The 18,455-nt window shown below is 42.8% G+C and overlaps 1 protein-coding gene across 1 annotated transcript; it reads left to right on the top strand.

The window, feature by feature from the left end:
- Positions 1–431: 431 nt before the first annotated feature.
- On the top strand, positions 432–16,658 carry LOC307255903 (BMP/retinoic acid-inducible neural-specific protein 3-like; the record flags this gene model as incomplete). Its single annotated transcript, XM_080034723.1, has 7 exons — positions 432–866; positions 5,504–5,706; positions 7,156–7,373; positions 11,208–11,313; positions 11,878–12,114; positions 14,084–14,306; positions 15,524–16,658. Exons 1-7 carry the CDS (start codon positions 628–630, stop codon positions 16,656–16,658), a joined length of 2,361 nt encoding a protein of 786 aa, XP_079890849.1. The 5' UTR covers positions 432–627.
- Positions 16,659–18,455: the final 1,797 nt, after the last annotated feature.

Here is an 18,455-nt window from a genome sequence, read left to right as displayed (position 1 = left end):
AGTATGCCAACTTTAAATATTGAATTAAATAAAGGGATTCCATTCAACGCAGGATGGAGCAATTCACACTTTGAATTCAGCCTCTGTAATGATCTGTGCCTGCGCGGACATCCTCAGAACGAACTCCTCCGTGCTCGTGCATACTCCACTGCTGCAACTTCCCGCCGAGGAGCGGATGGACGCAAGGATGCGGGAGGATCGTCTCCCGAAATAAAGTTGAGCGAGAGCAGGAATCAAGTTGGAGCAGACCCTGTTTCAAAGGACTCATCGCGAAATTAATGCATTTTGCCGTAGCACTGGGCTGGAGAGGTTCTATTTGCATCTCTCTGCAAGATCGGAAGAGTTCACTTATTCTTGAGAGCGGATCATTTGGCCCCTATAGTGTTGTGTCCGCGAGTCAGGTGCGTAGGCTACGTGTCTTTTCAGTACAATAAAACATTTGATCTATGCTCTTGGTCTATGGGACTCTCAAATGCTGGGTTTTAAACGGACGTGTCCGCATTCCAGCCGCCAAGCGTGCGCGACGCACTACTTTTTCATGGCTTAAAAATGTGTGAAATGAGAACACTGTCTCACGGGTGTGTCCTCCTCCCGGTCCGGAGAGGATGAGGTGTCGCTGGGTAAAGCATGAGCTGTCAGAGAATCAGTCATAAGCGGCTGTCTCTGCTATGGGAGGGGGCAGCGCTCGGCCTCTGGCTCTGCTGCTGCTACTGCTGGACCTCCGGGGCTGCCGGACAAGGCGAAGGCGTCCCCGGCTCCCTGGGCTGGCTGCTGTCGGATAAAGGACCCTTCCACCAGTCCCTGGAGTTCACGGAGGCTGCGGAGAGGTACCAGCAGGGCTTCAACACCAGATACAAGATCTACAGGTGAGACAGAATGCAGAGGTCTGTGTGAGTGACATATAGGCTGGACTGTATGTGGAGTTTTTTTTGTGTATGTATCCGTTGTATGTTTTTTTTTTTTTTTTTTCATAAGTTTGGGATTTGAGTGTTTGCAGGTTTTCATTTCACTCAGCATCCCACTGGATCATTTCACTGATGGACACTTTTGAGCCAGAGAGGACCTAATCAGGGAGAGCAGCTGCTGGAGTGTTTGGTATAAAAAAAGAAAGAAAAAAAACTCCCAACTCTCCGGATTGCCCTCACAGGTAGCCCATCACACCTGCACCTAATTAGTTGCAAGCTGATGAGCAAGTCTGAAGAACTGCTTTAGCGCAGCAAATGGTCCCCTTTGCACCTATCTTTCCTGGATGAGGAACACTGATTGAGCACCAAATATTAGGTGGGGGGGGAGGGGGGTTAACATTTGATTATTCTGTTTATTGCTAATGTTTCAAAACGACCCCTCCAACAGAAGTTATTCCTGTGACAGTGTGTGGACACTCAGTGACTTCCTGTAGTCTCCCTGAGCTGCACTCTGCTGCTGCCTCTGTCTTATTATTTCTCACAGGCAATATAAATCTTTTCCATACATGCTTTGTTGCACATGTCCAATATGTCGATCGATGCCGTCCAGTTTTTCATTACACACATTCAATATGATATATATGTAGGTCTGATTTAGCTTTGTACATATGAGTTACATTTGTGTTCAGGATTTTGACCAAAGTTGATCTCAGTTGAGAATTTTTTGCTGCACCTTGTTAAGTGAGGGTGTATTAACTAACAGGCTTTTCGAGCTTGCTGAGAAGAAGACATTCTTGTGAAGTCTGTACTTCTGTTTATTGGTGCAGTTATGCTTATATTTAGTGTGTTGGTGACTTACCGATGCCTCATGCCCCAAACTATGTTTTTTTCTCTCTCCCTAGAGGACATCACTTAAGTGAAAAAAGGACTTTACGCTCTGCTTCTATAGGTTTATGAATCAATTGCTCCATTATCTCCACCCTGGAATCTTTAAGGCTGTGGTGTTTATCTCTCTGTGACACCTGCATTTCTTTCAATGGACCTGCTGTCCCAAATAGCCTTCTGACTTGAGGCCCCTTGCTTCCAAACCCTTTCTATAATCACTGAAAATCATTGGAAGTGACAAAGGAGCAGACAGCTTGGGCTGACGAAGGCGAAGGCGGCACTGGCTGGCTGACATCTCACCACTGGAGGGTCTTTTACCCTGAAGCAGTCAATAGTGCAACCTGTAAACTGCTCACATCTCTCACCCAAAGGCAGGATTAGGGATTTTAATGATGACTCCAAAATGAAACCCTAGCGAAGGTTAAAACAACTTTGTATTCATTCGTTGAAGAAAAAAAATCATAACTACAGTATATTTCACACTGTCCACACAGAGTTGCAGATGCTCTATATACTGTATTTTTCGTTTGTCTTCACATGGGGCCTTAATTGCTACCCTGAGCTCCCCTGAGCTCTGCAAGAGCTGAAACATCAGCATAGACATCCAAGGGAGCCCGCATTTGATTGAGATGCTAAAAAATATAATGTCCCCCTCCATGGGCTTGTTTTCATTACAACTGATTTCTCCTGGTACATACATTTATACATACGTACGTTCCTAAAGTAAAACAGACCCTCTGTTTTGCCAGATGTGCATGCCTAATAGCTGCAGGCTAAACCCTGGGCTGGATCCACAACACCCATCTGTCCATCAGGGACAGCCACTCAGCCTGTCCCCTCGTTATGATGATTGGCTGTAATGACACACTCAAAGATGTCGCGTTTCCCCTATTATTTCGCTGCCCATCGTTTTTTCGCGAGGCAACTATTTGATCGCCTTTCCGAAAAGGAGAGGGAGGTGCATGGAGCAGCAGGCAGCACCGTGGTAGCTCTAGTCATTAGCTGACGCTGTGGAGGGAGAGAGAGTGGCAGCAGAAATTCCCAGCAGGGTTGAGAATAACTAGAGTTCAGCAAGACTTGTGTCCAAAGGGCACAACATAACAAAGGATGGCAGCTGATGATCTGGGACTTTATTTTTATTTTCTATGTTGCTTACTGTTGCTGAGGGAGTTACGGCATTGCATTACAATGAGTTCTGTTTCACCCAAGCAGGAGTTATTCAAAGCTGTGACAAGCTGGTTCAAACAGAGCACATTAAGCCCCAGGACAGAGATTCCCCCATCAGGGGATACACATGCAACTGTCAAGGGGTGCTAGGAGGAAATAATGTGGAGTGGCTCAGCTCATTTGAAAAAGTTGAAATTACTGGGCACCCCAGTTGCTCACCGGTAGAGTGAGTACCATTAAAGCTCCCATATTATACACTTTTCGGTTCTATTATACACCATATTATATGGTCTTAGTGGCCCTTAATACGTTTTTCTTCAATTGTTTGCTGAAAAAAACTTTCAGATAATTTATTGTACTATGCTGATGTTCAGCTAATCTCACAATGGCCTTTAAAAGAGCTGCAGCTCCCCTCGTAAATATACAATCTTTGAGCTCCCCCCGCCCCCTGTCCGGAAGCAAAGCCAGATACGCCTCGCCCTCTGTCTGTTTTTAAACAATGATGACGTATAGCCTGTTAGCACAGTTAGGTTTAGCCTACCCATGAGAAGAACCAAGTCTAGTGCTAGTAACGCACTTTGAACAGTTTGACATGACCTATCCTTGTCTACATGAAAGACTATGTTCATACAGATGCACTGACAGCCACACGCTAATGGAAACGGCATGTTCACAATAAAAATGCTGCAAAAGATGGTGGCTACTGCAAAGCTAGCTCGGGAGCTAGCTGCTAACAATACCACTAAAATCAGTGAAAATTATCTTCAAAGTCAGACTTCTTCAGTATACCTTCCAATCCTTTGTCCTATTAAAAACGAGGCATTTCCAGACTGGTGTGGGGAATAGAAATATGTTTTTATGAGCAAAAGCTGAATGCTTGTCCCAAAGCTAATAGCTATACACCAGTCAGGCAAAAATACCAATAAAAACATTTATTTCAGTTTCACTGTTTGAAAAAAAATCACAAGTAGCTTCCTATCCGTTGTGTTATTAAAAACGAGGCTGCTGTGGTTAAGATAAATTAGTGGATTATGCAACATTCATCATGTTTTGCAGTACTACAGGCATCTTGTCGCTTAGCAACAAGCAAACAACACGGGGGTGAAGGAATATTTTTCAAGAGGATCTCGGGGCCGTGGACCAATAAGAAATAGGGGGGTGGACTGCACAGTGGAAGCTTCTGGCTTTCCAGTTTTTGACGTCAGAAACGGGGAGAATTCTGACTGGAGTATATTGGGTGGAGAGGTGGAGGGTTTCAGAAAAGGGGAGAGTGAGAAAAGGAGAGAGCTTTCTTTTTTTTGATACTTTGGCAGTCTGTAGGCACACCGTAGACCCATAATTATGTTCAAAAACATCGGAAAAGTGCATTTGCACAATATGGGAGCTTTAAGGCTAAGTCCTTGTCGCAGTGGACCCTGGTTTGACTCCGGCCCATGCCGTTTACTGCATGTCTTGACCCTCTCTAAACCCATTTCAACAACAAACAAACAAAAGTCGAAATTGGGATCCGTCATGGACATTCACATGGACATTCACATATTTTACTTTCAATATTGGTTTGATGCTGATCCCATGACCTAGCTATAACAGGCTGGTAGCCAAAAATTAAGTAAATGCTAAGCTAATAAGTTAACAGCAAACACAATTACCTGAAGTCTCACTTAAAATATTAGGAAATGGAAACAAACAATGTATAAACAAGAACATCTAAAAGCAGTTTGGAAGTCCTAGTGCTTCTGGAAAGAAATACAAAGGTTGCTTCGGGGGGGAAACAGCGCACATGACCTAAGTGTCCTCAGTAGCTACAGGCTTGGCTACGATGAGCAGAGAATTGGAAATGGAAAGGTTAAAGTGCTGAATACATGCTTGAAATGTCTCGCTTCAGTAGTAGCACAGTCCAGTAGAAGTACAAAGGCAAGGTTAACAGAACCTGCTGAGGAAGAAAAAGAGATCTGACCTTCAACTCCCAAGGTGAGGTATAGTAGAATTACAGTAACAAAAAAACACTTTTATGTTGTGTCATTAAAAGTGTTGAATAACATCCAGTCTGGAATAGTTCAAACGAAGACACCTTGCCCTAATAAACCTTATGGGATTTCCAGAGAAAAAAGTAAAAATATTAACAGTGGATAAACGACCGACCATGGCCTGATTGACCTTAAGCCCAGACTAATCTCGCACTCCCTTTAGTAAAAGAATTCAGATAGGTAGTTAATATTGATTCCTTTTACATCTGTGGCATATAGTCTCGTCTGGGGATGAGGGGGGTCAACATTACATTTTGATGCTGTATTAACAATGTATGTGCATGTGTGTATCATGTATTCGTGTCTCCATGTATGTAACACACAACCGCGTAATCCTCCTGCATTTAAAACAGCTTTTTAAACAGCCGCCTGGGGTCTTACACACCATCACCTAAACCAAGTGAACTGGAGTCTGTAAATGTGCGTGTGTGTGTGTGTATGTGTATGTGTGTGTGTGTGTGTGTGTGTCTGTGTGTCTGTGTGTCTGTGTGTGTGCATGCGTCTGGTGCGTGTGTCCAGGGAGTTTGGCCGATGGAAGGTCAACAGCCTAGCGGTGGAGAAGCGGGACAGTCTCGGTGGCAGCGGAGGCCTGGCCCTGCCCCTCGACCCAGACTTAATGCACACCATCCGCCAGCTGGGGAGACGTCCAACCCTCCACACCATTACAGAGAGTCTTATCAAGAAGTATGGCACCCACCTCCTCCTCTCCGCCACATTGGGAGGTACGCTACATTACGCAGAGCTTCAAAGCAAGCCTGATTCACAGGGATTTTAATGTGATTTTTTATTTTTTTTACCCAGCACATGGGGCAACAATTTTACCGTCTGTTGCTTTCTAAACAACAAAGCATATCAAATTCTTTTTTGCTCACAAATAACATCAAATCGCTCTGGTTTGGCGTAGAATATTGGAGAAAGCATTGAATGACAGATTAAATATTTTTGTTTGGCTGTCAAAATAACATGGTTCTCCAAATGGAGCTTCATCACTTTTGTAAAACGTTATCATTTGTATGCACTTGGCTTCTCTCTCTTTCATTCAAATAAATCACTATCACAAAGTATAATCTTTTAGTGAAAGTGTGGGTTTGAGAATTGTCTGCTGTAAAGGAAGGGAACGGAAAACAGACGGAATTGGTCATTTAACATACAATCCAGGATTATTATGATGTTTGGTGAGCTTTTATCTTATTCCCCCAACTGAAGTAAATGTCCGAAAATCCACAGTAAACATAAGGTTTGGCTGTCATTATCTCAGAATTTAGGACAAAAAGCATTTCTTTATACTGTAGATTCACCATTTTAAACCAGTGTTCTGAAATCCATCCATGGACAAGACAAAGACACGGTCGTCTCCTCTGGCAGTCGACTCAGACCTCAATTTAACACAGACATCTCAACAAAGCTTTTAGCATTCACTTGGAACAACTCTGGATCTCTTGCTGTTACAAGTCAGACAGGTCCGATGGTGCGGGTGGTCATACTTAATCCAACTGAAGTAGATGTCTGTTGAAAGCAATTGTTCTGAAAACGTCTATTCTGGCCAGTCTTCAAAGGCAATGATAAACAAGGTCATCCGGCCAATAAGGGCATTAGATCAAAGTTACTTTCTATTCCGCAACCAATATGAACAAGGTTTGGTTAAATCTTATTATTTTTTCTCTTCCCGACAGTGGCAACCGATGCCATCCTGCTAGTAATATAAGACACGATAGATCAAAAGCGCACATGAGTAATTTTGGAAGTAAATCTGATCATTTAGTTTGTGTGCCTTTTAATAATGGCACACCAACGGACTAGTGCTAGTTATCAAATAGAAAGGAGAGATGTCTCCATGTGTAGAATGCATACGTTTCCCAGAGAAGGATTGCCGATCCCAAATCTGCTTAGTTTTTTAATGTCATTTTTGGCCAATATAACTAGCATCGTTAGAATAATTTGGGGGGACTTCATTAATGATCTATGAGAGGGCTTTGGGCCACCTGATGACTTAAATAGATGCAGAGACCTTGTCTTTGCCTTTTTCCTCCAATCACCCTAACCATCAGTCTCCCCACAGCACTTAACCACTGCTGTGCTTTTCTATCCGATCTGATCAGATACTAATGAAAGGTGATTAGTGCTGCTCCGTCAGAGCTAACCAAGCTTTCTTTCCCTTTCCCTTGGCTCAGGGGAGGAGTCTCTCACCATATTTGTGGATAAAAGGAAGCTCAGCCAGGAGTCTTCGCCGTCGGCTGCCGAGGGCAGCCCTAGCAGAAACAGTCGCTCAAACACAACGGGCACAGTGACCCTGGAGGCCCTCCACCAGCTGGCTGCCTCCTACTTCACCGACAGAGAGAGCACTCTACGGAGGCTGCACCACCTGCAGATCGCATCCACCGCCATACGGGTATGTGCCTTATAGGCAAGTCAAGTCTAATCAGTCAAGTGAGTTGCAGGTATATAGCCCAAAGCAAGAAAAACTCAGGAATAGCAACATGTTGGACTGGTTTGGAGGGGTTTTGGCCTCCAGTATTTACCCATTGGGAACATCAAGATATGAATCATCGGATTGGTCGGTTGACTTGGTTTTGGGTTCAGCTGTGCATAAATTGGTGACTTTTTCAGGGGAGGAAAATGATTTCAGTCTTGAGCTATAAATAACGGATCCACACCTCACTATGTTAAACGTGGGCTATTTAGCCTATACCAGTACAACACTGTAACACTCAGTTACAAGTAAAAGTATGGCATTCAAAATGTTCAAAGACGTTTTCGCAATAAAGTGTACTTTAAAAAATGGTGTCACCAGCTAAAGCAGTGCTCATGCTGAGCTCCAGTGGTTTAACTTTTGTACCTTTCTGAGTTGATGTAGAAACGTTCTCCTAGGTGGGTCAGTACACTGTGACATCACTGCTGGGTGTGGTCAGTTTGTTTAACAGCTTTGTGTGAAGTTACTCTTTGAGGTATTACAAGTAGTCATTATGCAGAATGACACCTGATTATGTTACAGTATATAGTTAGTTTATCCAATCTATATTATCGATCATTGACATGTAAGCAGTAGGTTTAATACCTTATTAGTTTAGGTGGAGCTCATTTAAACAGCTTTTCATGCTGCTGGGTAGTTTCATGTGTAACAATGATTCAGATTTTACTAACAGTTTATATAGATTGTATATCAAATATACATCTTGAACTATAGCTTTAATGTAAATGTAGCGAAGCAAACATACATTGTTTCTCCCAGGAAGTTGGAGGCAGAATAGAAGTACTGTATAAAGCATTCAATTAAATACTCAAGTGCAAGTTCTTCAAATGTGTACGTGAGCACAGTACTAGAGCTAACTGCATTCAAATTGAGTCACAACATTCATAAAGAGGAAAGTTTAAATTCAAGAGACTTTGGTGGCTCAGCTTGAAGATAACATGCACTTGCAAATCTTTTAAATCCAGCTCGGGGAACTTTTCTTCCAGAACTTATTTAATCAGATAGGATTAGGAATAAATGCTTATTTACAGAATTGGCCTGACAAGAAATTGTACCTGTTGTAGCTGCGGGGGTGCAGCAAGACTTTCAAATCTATCTGTTTTGGTTATCTCTTTCCCATTTCAGTTAGAAAACTAATTTGTTCAGGAGTAAATGGGCTGATTAGATTTTGATCCCACTCCGATTTCTATTTGTATAGAGTAGAATGATCAAATGTGTCTATGCTAACCCTTCCCCCCCCCCTCCCATTTCAGACTAATTGACTACTTGCATTCGAAAATCATTCTTTAAAACACAAGGTTTTAATAGGTTTGCACATGATCAGTGGTTTAAACGTTTAAACGTCAGCTACCTCACTAGTCGGCACCAGAAATACCAGTCAATCAGTAATTAATTGCCCAGCACGTGGACTTAAACATTAAGGGCCAATCTATACAACATACACTAAGAATGGATTGCGCACACTAGTAGATTCATGAATTCTGCCCTGTTTTAGCACTTTATCCACAAAGGGATTTGCTAACATGCCCATACAGTTTGACAGCTGGGCGCAGTTTGCCCTTGTTTTGCGTTGACGCGAGTAAATGGCCAGGCCGCCGTCAAGGGGGTGCAGCAAGTACACCTGTACAGTTGTCCCGGGCACAATATAATTTAGAAGCTCACGAGTGTTGAAGACAGAGGGAGAGAGAAGCAGAGAGACAGAGAAAAGGGAAGTATAGAAAGATTTTAGTACACAAGTTTCATACACGGTAATTGCTCCATTAAAATGGCCTGTTGCAATTAGCACTGACCTTTGAGGATAAGATGATATTCGCAACGAGGCTTATTTGCATAGGAATGGAGAAATTTTGCACTAGATTTTGAATATTCCTCATTTAAATACATTCAAATGGGCCAGGTGCAACGTTGCCCCTGTCTGCTCAGCAGGGCAGTTTCAGTGCAGTTTGCGCACATTTATGCCTTTACGCGCGCTCTGTGGATAGGGCGATGTTTTTTTCTCTCATTTGCACCGGTTTAGCTGCCGCAAAAGCGGCGCAATCCTTTAGTGGATGTGGCCCTTAATGTGGGAGAACTGAAGTAAGCATGTGGGTGTGTTTATAGCTGTAGGTTAAAAGAGGGAGAGAGATAAAAAGGTGATAATACAAAGCAAAGCAAAAAGGTTTTCTTGACTGCTGCGGAAAGGCACAGCAACTGTAGTTTATCAGTTTATTTTTTTTATTTCCCCCTGCTATAATGCACTTCACTGGCTTGACGGAGGAGACAATCTCAGATCCACACATAGCAGTCAACGGTGAGACGATAGACAAAAAGTATAACACTTAAGTTTAACTAGAAACTTTATAAAGACACACTTAAAATAACTATCTCTGCCCAGACAAAAAACCTCTGCCTTGGATCGCTTCGCCGAGTGATTTATCTGTGAAAATCCACTCGGTAGGTGTGTCCAATGACAGGGCTGTTATCTTAATGTACACAATCTTAATAATTAACGTTGCGGCGCGCGTTACAACGGTATTTACATTAACGGCTTGGTAATTATCTGGAAGAATGTTAAGGCTAAAGGGCTCCTAAAAGTTGTAACCTTTCATTTACCTTGTGCTTAGCTTTGTGAGTGTTTTCTTGCTTATAGACTAGTCGACTAGTCTAAATTAAAACCACTGTTAAAACATTGGGGAAATTAGACGCTGCATGCATCCTAGTTTGTAAGACATCGCCTCCCCGGTAGCAAGCTTAAAAGAGGCACGTGAAGAAGTCGAGTGGAGCAGCAGTAAGGTGTCCTGTACTATAAAACACCAATCATCCATTTTATCATGTGAAGTGGCTATTAGAGTGTATGCATTAATCAGCTGAGGGGCAAACGTAGATGCTAAAGTGAGTAGCCGCTGATGAAGACAAGTGCCCCCCCCCCCAAACTGAGAATCTGTTCCTATGGTTATGCATCAGCTTGATGGATTAGAGATATCATTCCATTAATTTCCAGCCAGGCCGACTTCCATTCATTTGCTACTTTGCAGTGTGTGTGTGTGGAGTTCAGGCAGATTGAAGATCAGTGTGAGGAGAGAGAGAGAGAGAGAGAGAGAGAGAGAGAGAGAGAGAGAGAGAGAGGATGAATACTACATTTTATGAGGGGTGTAAAGTAGTACCATCCATTAAAGTCACATATGGTACTCATTGTGGAATAGGAGAGATTCTAAGCATAAACCTACGATAATATGCAATAAGTTAAGGGTTTTTGTGTGTCTGTGTGTAAGAATTTCTAACTTGAACATCAAGATGAATTACTGTTAGCTGTGAAGTGTTTCATTTCAAAGTTTTTCATTTGCAGTTTTTCAGGAAATAGATTTCTTGGCTTGGATCAGAAGAACATACAGTATTCTGTCTGAGGATAGAAAGCTTTCTCATTGAAGAACTTTCAGTATTACTTCACAGTGAATTCATTTGAGGCTTCAAAAAAGTCTTCAATTAAGCTTTTTTTTATCTTCATTCAACACTTCCAAACAAATATACAATGCGTAAATACATACAGGTTTTGTCTAATAATGATAGTTACCTCCATTCAATAAAGACTAAACCCTGTCTTGTTCTTTGTATTTAAAGTTGGTCGGGGATCCAAACTAAAGAGATAGTACAAACAGCATAACCGTGTCAAAACCAAGCTGTACCTCCATTAAACTTACTTAATGAAATGACAAAAAAGACACAAGCACGATTTACGAAAAATTATCACATCTTGACCTTCTGAAATCCTTCCAGGTGACGGAAACCAGAACGGGGCCGCTCGGATGCAGCAACTATGACAATCTGGACACAGTCAGCTCCGTACTGGTTCACAGTCCAGAAAACAAGGTCCAGCTACAAGGTACAATATGCTCTCTAAATCATTCTGTGTTTGTTATGGTCTCCTATGGATGGGTTTGTCACAATAAGTTCTTACCTAGCTTATCTTAGCTTATTTTAGCTCAGAGAGAGCCAGGCAAGCTGTTTGCCCCTGTTTCCAGTCTTTTTGCTAAGCTAACCTGAACGGCTGCTGACGGTTAGGGCTACCTTTATAGTACCCAAACCAATACGAAAGTGATATCAAATACACAGATTTTCCAAAATGTCAAACTTTTGATTTAAAGGATATATCTGGCATTATTCTATATTTTTTGTATGGTCAACAAACATGAGTTTGTGTGTGTGTTCACGGTAATGACCGACCGTGTCACCCAGTGCAATAATGTAGATCAGTTATTACTTACAATTTGGCTACACAAGTTGGTTTTGGTGTTTTCACGACCTTTGCTGATAATAAAATAAAGAATAACCCCAACCATATCCATTGGTACATTTGTAATACAATTATACTGTAGTTACTCTACATCATTCTTTTTTTTTTATCATGACCTTGGTCCGTCTTCATCCAGTCTTTTACCCTCCACAGGACTGCAGGTCATCCTGCCCGGTTACTTGCGGAGTCGCTTTATTCAGGCTGCTCTCAACTACATCGGCTGTAAATCTGAGGGCCAGTTTGTTTGTCAGAACAGTGACTGCTGGTGTGAGTGCAGCGTTGACTTCCCTCAGTGTAACTGTCCTCACTCAGACTTGGGCACCCTGGAAAACAACCTACTGCGTATCAGAGACGCCTTCATGCTGACCAACCGGGAGTTTGAGGAATCGGGTGAGTCAGGGATTTTAATTCACTGTAACCCCTCCAAAATGGGACTCGAAAATGTCAGCTTGAAAAGGTGCTTCCAGACAGGGGGAACATTGGCTTTTAAGGCCGAATTTTAGACTCCCGGATTCAGGTTCTATTCAATGAAAAAAAAAAAGAATGTAAAAGCAACAAAAACATGTGTCTTGTTGCTTTTTTCTGTATCAAAGTTGCAGCGTGCGATTACACTGACCTTTTCAGAAGTACATCTGTTGTCGCCGAAGTTCTTTGAAGAATCACATGGAAAAAGTGTAACTAAAGGCAAGGTTCCACATTTTAGGAATTATGCTTATTTACCTTCTTGCCAAAAGCGATATGAGGAAATTGAAACAGCTATGCAGTAAATATCTTAAACATGATATATTGTATGTATTATTCACATAGCTATAGAGGTGGTGGTAGGCTGATTGTGTTACCTTTGGACAGAGCCAGGCTGGCTGCGACAGCTTGCTTACAGCTTCATATTATATTTACCATGCAAACATGAGAGTGGTATCGATCTTCTCATCTTACAGTCATCAAGAAAGCCAACTATCAGGTATTGTAGGTAATTTAAAATGATGTTAATAGTTTAAAGCTCTCATGACACATCATCTTAACAAAAAGATAAACCAACATACATAAAAATACACACAAAATAGATTAAAAAAAAATTAAGCAGCAAACGGAAAAAAACAAGGATATAAAAATCTTAATGTCAAAATACTTAATGTTGCTATAATGTGTTGAACTAATCACTTCAGAGCATCACTGAGCTTGTCATTACGGATGGTGAATGCTCCTCTGTACCATTATGGAGCTCCTTCATTGATCGTGCGACATCGATGTAAAAGGCCTGGTGTATAAGAGCACACTCTATCTTCAGCATGCACGACTCCTATCGTAATTTCCCTCGGCTCTATGCACAAAATAAAAAGAAATAAAAAGAGACAGCAACAAGAATAAATGAAGCAGCAATTTGAACAAAGCCTGGCCTGCGTCCAAGCACCTAATAATGCATCGTCGCATTCACTTTGGGACAGTGCTATAATTACCATAACACTCCAAACTATTGCAGGAAAGATGAGTAGCCTCGGCCGACATTCACACGGTAATTTACACAGATACTTGAAGCAAGTCTTAAAGATGGCTTTATAGCACAAATCAGGAGGAGGAACTTGCTTCTGCGGGAAACAAAGCCAAGTATGGATGCCAATACTACTAAATTACTGTAGTAATCTGGTAGGATGTAGTGATGTTTTAGGAGAAGCCTATGGTGGGGGCTCCTTTTACACAGACCCATGTGCCATTGATATGGAGCGCTTGCAGCTTTGAGGTCCTTTTTTGGATTTCAAATCAAGCCTGTTTCTATATTCCAAACAATATAGAGAAGAAAAGTGTCAGAGAGTGCACTGCTTTCATGCGTGGGCTTATGTGCAAATGATTAGCACTTCTGAGATCTGAAATGCAAATGTGTCACAGTCGAAAAAGTTTAATTCAGTATGAAAAAAATAAATGTTAAAGAACTCTGCAGGAATGCGTCACATTTCCCTTATGTTTAACGTGAGTGATTACAGTGACAGTGAGAACCCACCTTACTGTCAAACTGTTGAAGGAAAGAAACAACAATTAAGCTGTCAGTGTCATTTGTGTTTAATTGTTGCTTAGAAGGTGTCAATACTGTGAAAAGACCTTTGGCAACAGCTGTTAATTTACACACACATATATACATATTTAAAACAATTTATAAAAAGTTTGTTCTCTGACTCCCTCCACAGGGAAATCTAAACCACAAAATGTGCTTTCTTGGCATGTTGCAGCTGTTATATCTCCTCACGAGCTGTTTGCGTTTCTGGGACAAACAATGAGGAGTAGACACTTTTGGGGATATTGTTGTTACCCTGTGGCATATAGCCACGGGCAGGGTTTACTTATTCATATTCTTTTTCCTAAACAGAGGAGTTCCAAAGCTTTGTTGGGAAGCTGCCAACCCATTACGCTGTAAACACATCTGTAGTGGAACACTTGTGGAGGACGGACAGCAGCTTGCCCCAGCGCTACCGGCAGCTGGAGACCAATAGCAACCAGCTTTACGCCAAAGCTTGTCGCACCGCTAACAAGCTCTTCAGCCTCAGCAAGAGATGCCGAACACAGCCCAAAATAATCCTGCACAGGCCGAGGTGAGAGGCAAGACAGGAACAAAAGGAGGGGAGGCGTGTTTATAGCGCAGCCTGTTAACCCAAGGTGCTCCCCAAAACTTATAATTATGAAAATGATTTATGCGCCAGGAGCTAGGGGAAAAGCAGCGGAGTGAGACGGTACTTATTAGAAGGCACTTGAGGAAAAGTAGTTGTGGAGTGGAGGTGGAAAGTGCTGACAGAAGTAGAGCTGCTTCTCTGTTCAAGTAGGGGGGAAGGCAAACGGGATCATGTTTGGCCAAACAGACACGTTTGGCTGTTTTGCAGGTTAAAACTTCATTCAAATGAATCCAGCATCTTCAGATTTGCAAACAATGATTTATTTATTTTAATGGAATCACGTCCATGAATTAAGGCTGCTGTGGCCAACAATAGATGATGACTTAGCTCAGATCCATTCATGTGTTTTTTTTTACTGTTATAGCTGCTGTTTCAGCAGCACTCCCACCTGGATAGTGTATTTCAACAGCCTATTAGAGACCACTGCGGTCATAACTTCACAGATTTATGCCTCTCTCATGAAAACTCTTGTGTTGATAGCTATTTCTGGCAGGGAAATGAACTAAATGACATCATCCATCAGCTTACTTGTCAAATGCAGACACCCCGTCCTCAGTCCACAGATCAGTTATACTTCTTGCTCACCACCCTTCTGTTTTACAAATAAACAAAAAATATATAGGCTATATATATATATATATATATATATATAGGCTATATATATAGGCTATATATATATTTTTTTTTTTTACTTGTTTATTTTTACTAGCATTGTTGTTCTGTATCCTTTGTTAAAAGTTGTTTAAATTTGAAGAGAAAGAAGTCAGAGTTAGGAGACAATAAGATGTATGTATGTATGTATGTGTATCTGCATCTGTTATCACCGCTGATCTGCACCACCGAAAGGGAATTCATGAGTTCGAAATAATCATTTTTATCCAATTTTGCTTCCTTGGATGTAATTGTTTTAGCTTCAAATCAACACACAACTCGTGTTTTTTGTGAAAGGCGGGATTAATCTCCTTGGGCAAAACATTGCATTAAATAAATAAATTATGTTATCATGCAGTAGGCCTGATAACATAACAATGAAAAAGCCAAACATGAATGAGATATCCTGTAAAAGGAAATACAGCAGTGTAGTATACCTCCAAACCTCTGAAATCTTCAACAACACAACTGTCATCTCTTCCTTTTAGGCCTCTGCACTTCTGGCTGAGCTACGCCCTGTCCATTCTATACTGCAGTGAGAACCACCAGGTGGGGGTTTACAGCGTCGGGAGCCGCAGCTGCTCGTGCGCCTACAACCGGCCGCCGTGCCAGGGCCTCATCCCCTGCTCTGTGGGCGAAGGGCCCCGCTGTGCTTCCTGTTCCCCTGACAACCGGACCCGGTGCTCCGGCTGTAACCCCGGCTTCACCCTGACCCAAGGGGCCTGCCGACCGGCCGTGCCTGATCCCACTGACCCCTACCTGGGCCTGGAGAGTGACCGAGACCTGCAGGACCTGGAGCTGCGCTTCCTGCTGCTGCGCCGCGACCCCCGTATCGCTCTGCACGGCGTGTTCGTCAGCAACGACGTGCGCGTCAACACCTGGTTTGACCCGTCCTGGAGGAAGAGGATGCTGCTCACCCTCAAGAGCAACCGGGTCAAGTCCAACCGCGTTCACATGCTCCTGGGACTGGCCCTGCAGTTCTGCCTGACCAGAAACAGCACGCTGGAGCCCGCGCTGTCTCTCTTTGTCAATCCCTTTGGGGGCAGCCACTCGGAGAGCTGGACCATGCCCATAGGTCAGCACGGATACCCCGACTGGGAGCGCACCAAGCTGGATATCCCCCTGGACTGCTATAACTGGACGCTGACTCTGGGAAACAGATGGAAGAGCTTTTTCGAGACGGTTCATTTCTACCTGCGGAGTCGTATCAGGGACCCTGGGGGAGGGACGGCGGGCAACAAGAATGTGACGATGTACTACGAGCCTCTGGAGGCCACCGAGCCATCCAACAACATCGGCTACATGAAAGTCAACAGCATGCAGCTGTTTGGCTACAGCGTGCACTTTGACCCCGAGGCCATCCAGGACCTGATTCTGCAGATAGACTACCCGTACACTCAGGGATCACAGGACTCTGCCCTGCTGCAGCTGGTGGAGCTGCGCCACAGGATCAACCGCCTCTCTCCTCCAGGAGCCACACACGTGGACCTGTTCTCCTGTCTGCTGCGCCACAGACTCAAACTGTCCAGTGCAGATGTGACCAGAATACTCACGGCCCTGCAAGCTTTTACCGCCAGGCAGCCCAACCATGTAGAGTACGAGGCGACCAAACTGTGTAGTTAATGGGGTCACCATTTGATGTTTTGTACTATTTCCTCGCCACAGACAAGACAGGCCCGTATCCTTTGTCAGCTGGATCCATTTGTGTCAAGTGTGTGGTATGTTGTTCTTCAAGGCTTTGTTGTACATACACACTATGTGCAATTCAAATTTGTGTTTTTATTATGTCAGTGTAATTTTATGGATTAAAGTCCCTGAAAACCTGGTTTACAATATCTGAAGTATTTAACTCCAATAGGAAACATTTGTGACTAAATAAGCAATAGTCAAAGTTAATCTTGGCAAACAGAACACACCTTGGAATCATTCATTAGTAGCAGTGGCGCAAAAAGGGGGTATGCGCTATATGCGGCACATAGGGGCGCCGCACAATAGGGGCGCCAAAGCGATCGGGGGAAAATTATTTGAAGTCGGCATTTTTCTGTATTTAACAGCGTTTGTGTAAATTATATGATCAATAACAGAGGCACGTCACTGATTAGCCCCCCCCCCCCCCGCGCTCCTTCGCCTCCTCCTCCTCACAAGGTGATCCAGGGCGCGCCCCCTCGAGCACGCGCTGGGGCGTGAGAGCTTTCATGGTGACAGGAACCTACAGATGGAGAGGCAGAAAAGAAAGTAGCCTACTCGGGGGCACAAAACAGAAAACGGAAAGATTGATAAGGAGAAAGATTGCGTGGATGAAAAAAAAGCATTTCAAAGTGGTTGAAAGAATAAATACACCTACACGGAATTTGCCAACCTTTGTTTTATATGGCCGATTGTATTGATTAATGCACTGATTATCGGCCACGACTCGCGGATTGTCATTGCAGATTAACGTGTCACCTTTTTTGACTATTGCTGTTTTCACAGTTTTTGAATGGTAGTGTAGTGATTATAGCAGGTCAGCGCCCAAACAACACACTCACCTGTTTCCCACTATTATCATATTTTGCACCGTTCCAGCGCACAACTGAGTTGTGTGTGTGTTTGTGTGTGTGTGTGTGTGTGTGTGAGAGAGAGATAGAGACAGAGAGAGAGAGAGAGAGAGATGTATGTGTTTGATTGATGGTTGTGTAGCAATGATAATGAAAATCCTGTTTGCCACAATCTTAATAGTTTATTGTAAGGGAATTTGGTGCGATAGATTTGAGGCTCCAAGTTATTTTCTGTCTTATTTTATGCCTTTTCTCTCTCATTCACTTGAAAAAAAAGTGTTAACAACAAGCTGGTTTTTCCCATTTTACCGTTTTTCTAAGCTGTATTTAACGTGTTTCGTGGTTAATACCTACACACTTTGTATGGGAAGAGTCAAGAGGGTTGGCTGACTAACTTGTTTGGCTCATTTTACTATCTATTTGAACTGAAATAAAAGTGTTCTTTGTCTTTAATTCTCGTCACCAGAGTACACCAAATTGCTTATTTTACATGTTCAAATCACAAAAGAAATCAGGGGGAGAAACCCCCAGACCCCCATATAGGGGTTTCTTTTTGGACATGTCACCTATTTATGGCTCATGAGTTTGCATGCCTGACACTAGTGCGGCCACAAAAACATAAATGCCCAATATGGTTTTAATTTTTTGCTGACCAACCTGTTCTTCACTTTGGGAAAATCAGTGCAGGCAGACATGAGATGGTTGAGCCGATCACCTGCTCTAATATGTAACTTAAAATGGAGGTCTGTAATCCGGGGGGGTGTCTGCATACCCCCCAGAAAGTGGGTAGTTGCGCCCCTGATTAGTAGTTCAACATTGGATAATCTGCTTTATCTGGACACGAACCAACTTCATGTCAAAAACATAAATACATAAATCTCTC

Source organism: Ammodytes marinus (genome assembly GCF_949987685.1).
Source record: "Ammodytes marinus genome assembly, chromosome: 9".
Taxonomy (NCBI): Eukaryota; Metazoa; Chordata; class Actinopteri; order Uranoscopiformes; family Ammodytidae; genus Ammodytes; species Ammodytes marinus.
This window is presented reverse-complemented; position numbering and strand designations above follow the sequence as displayed.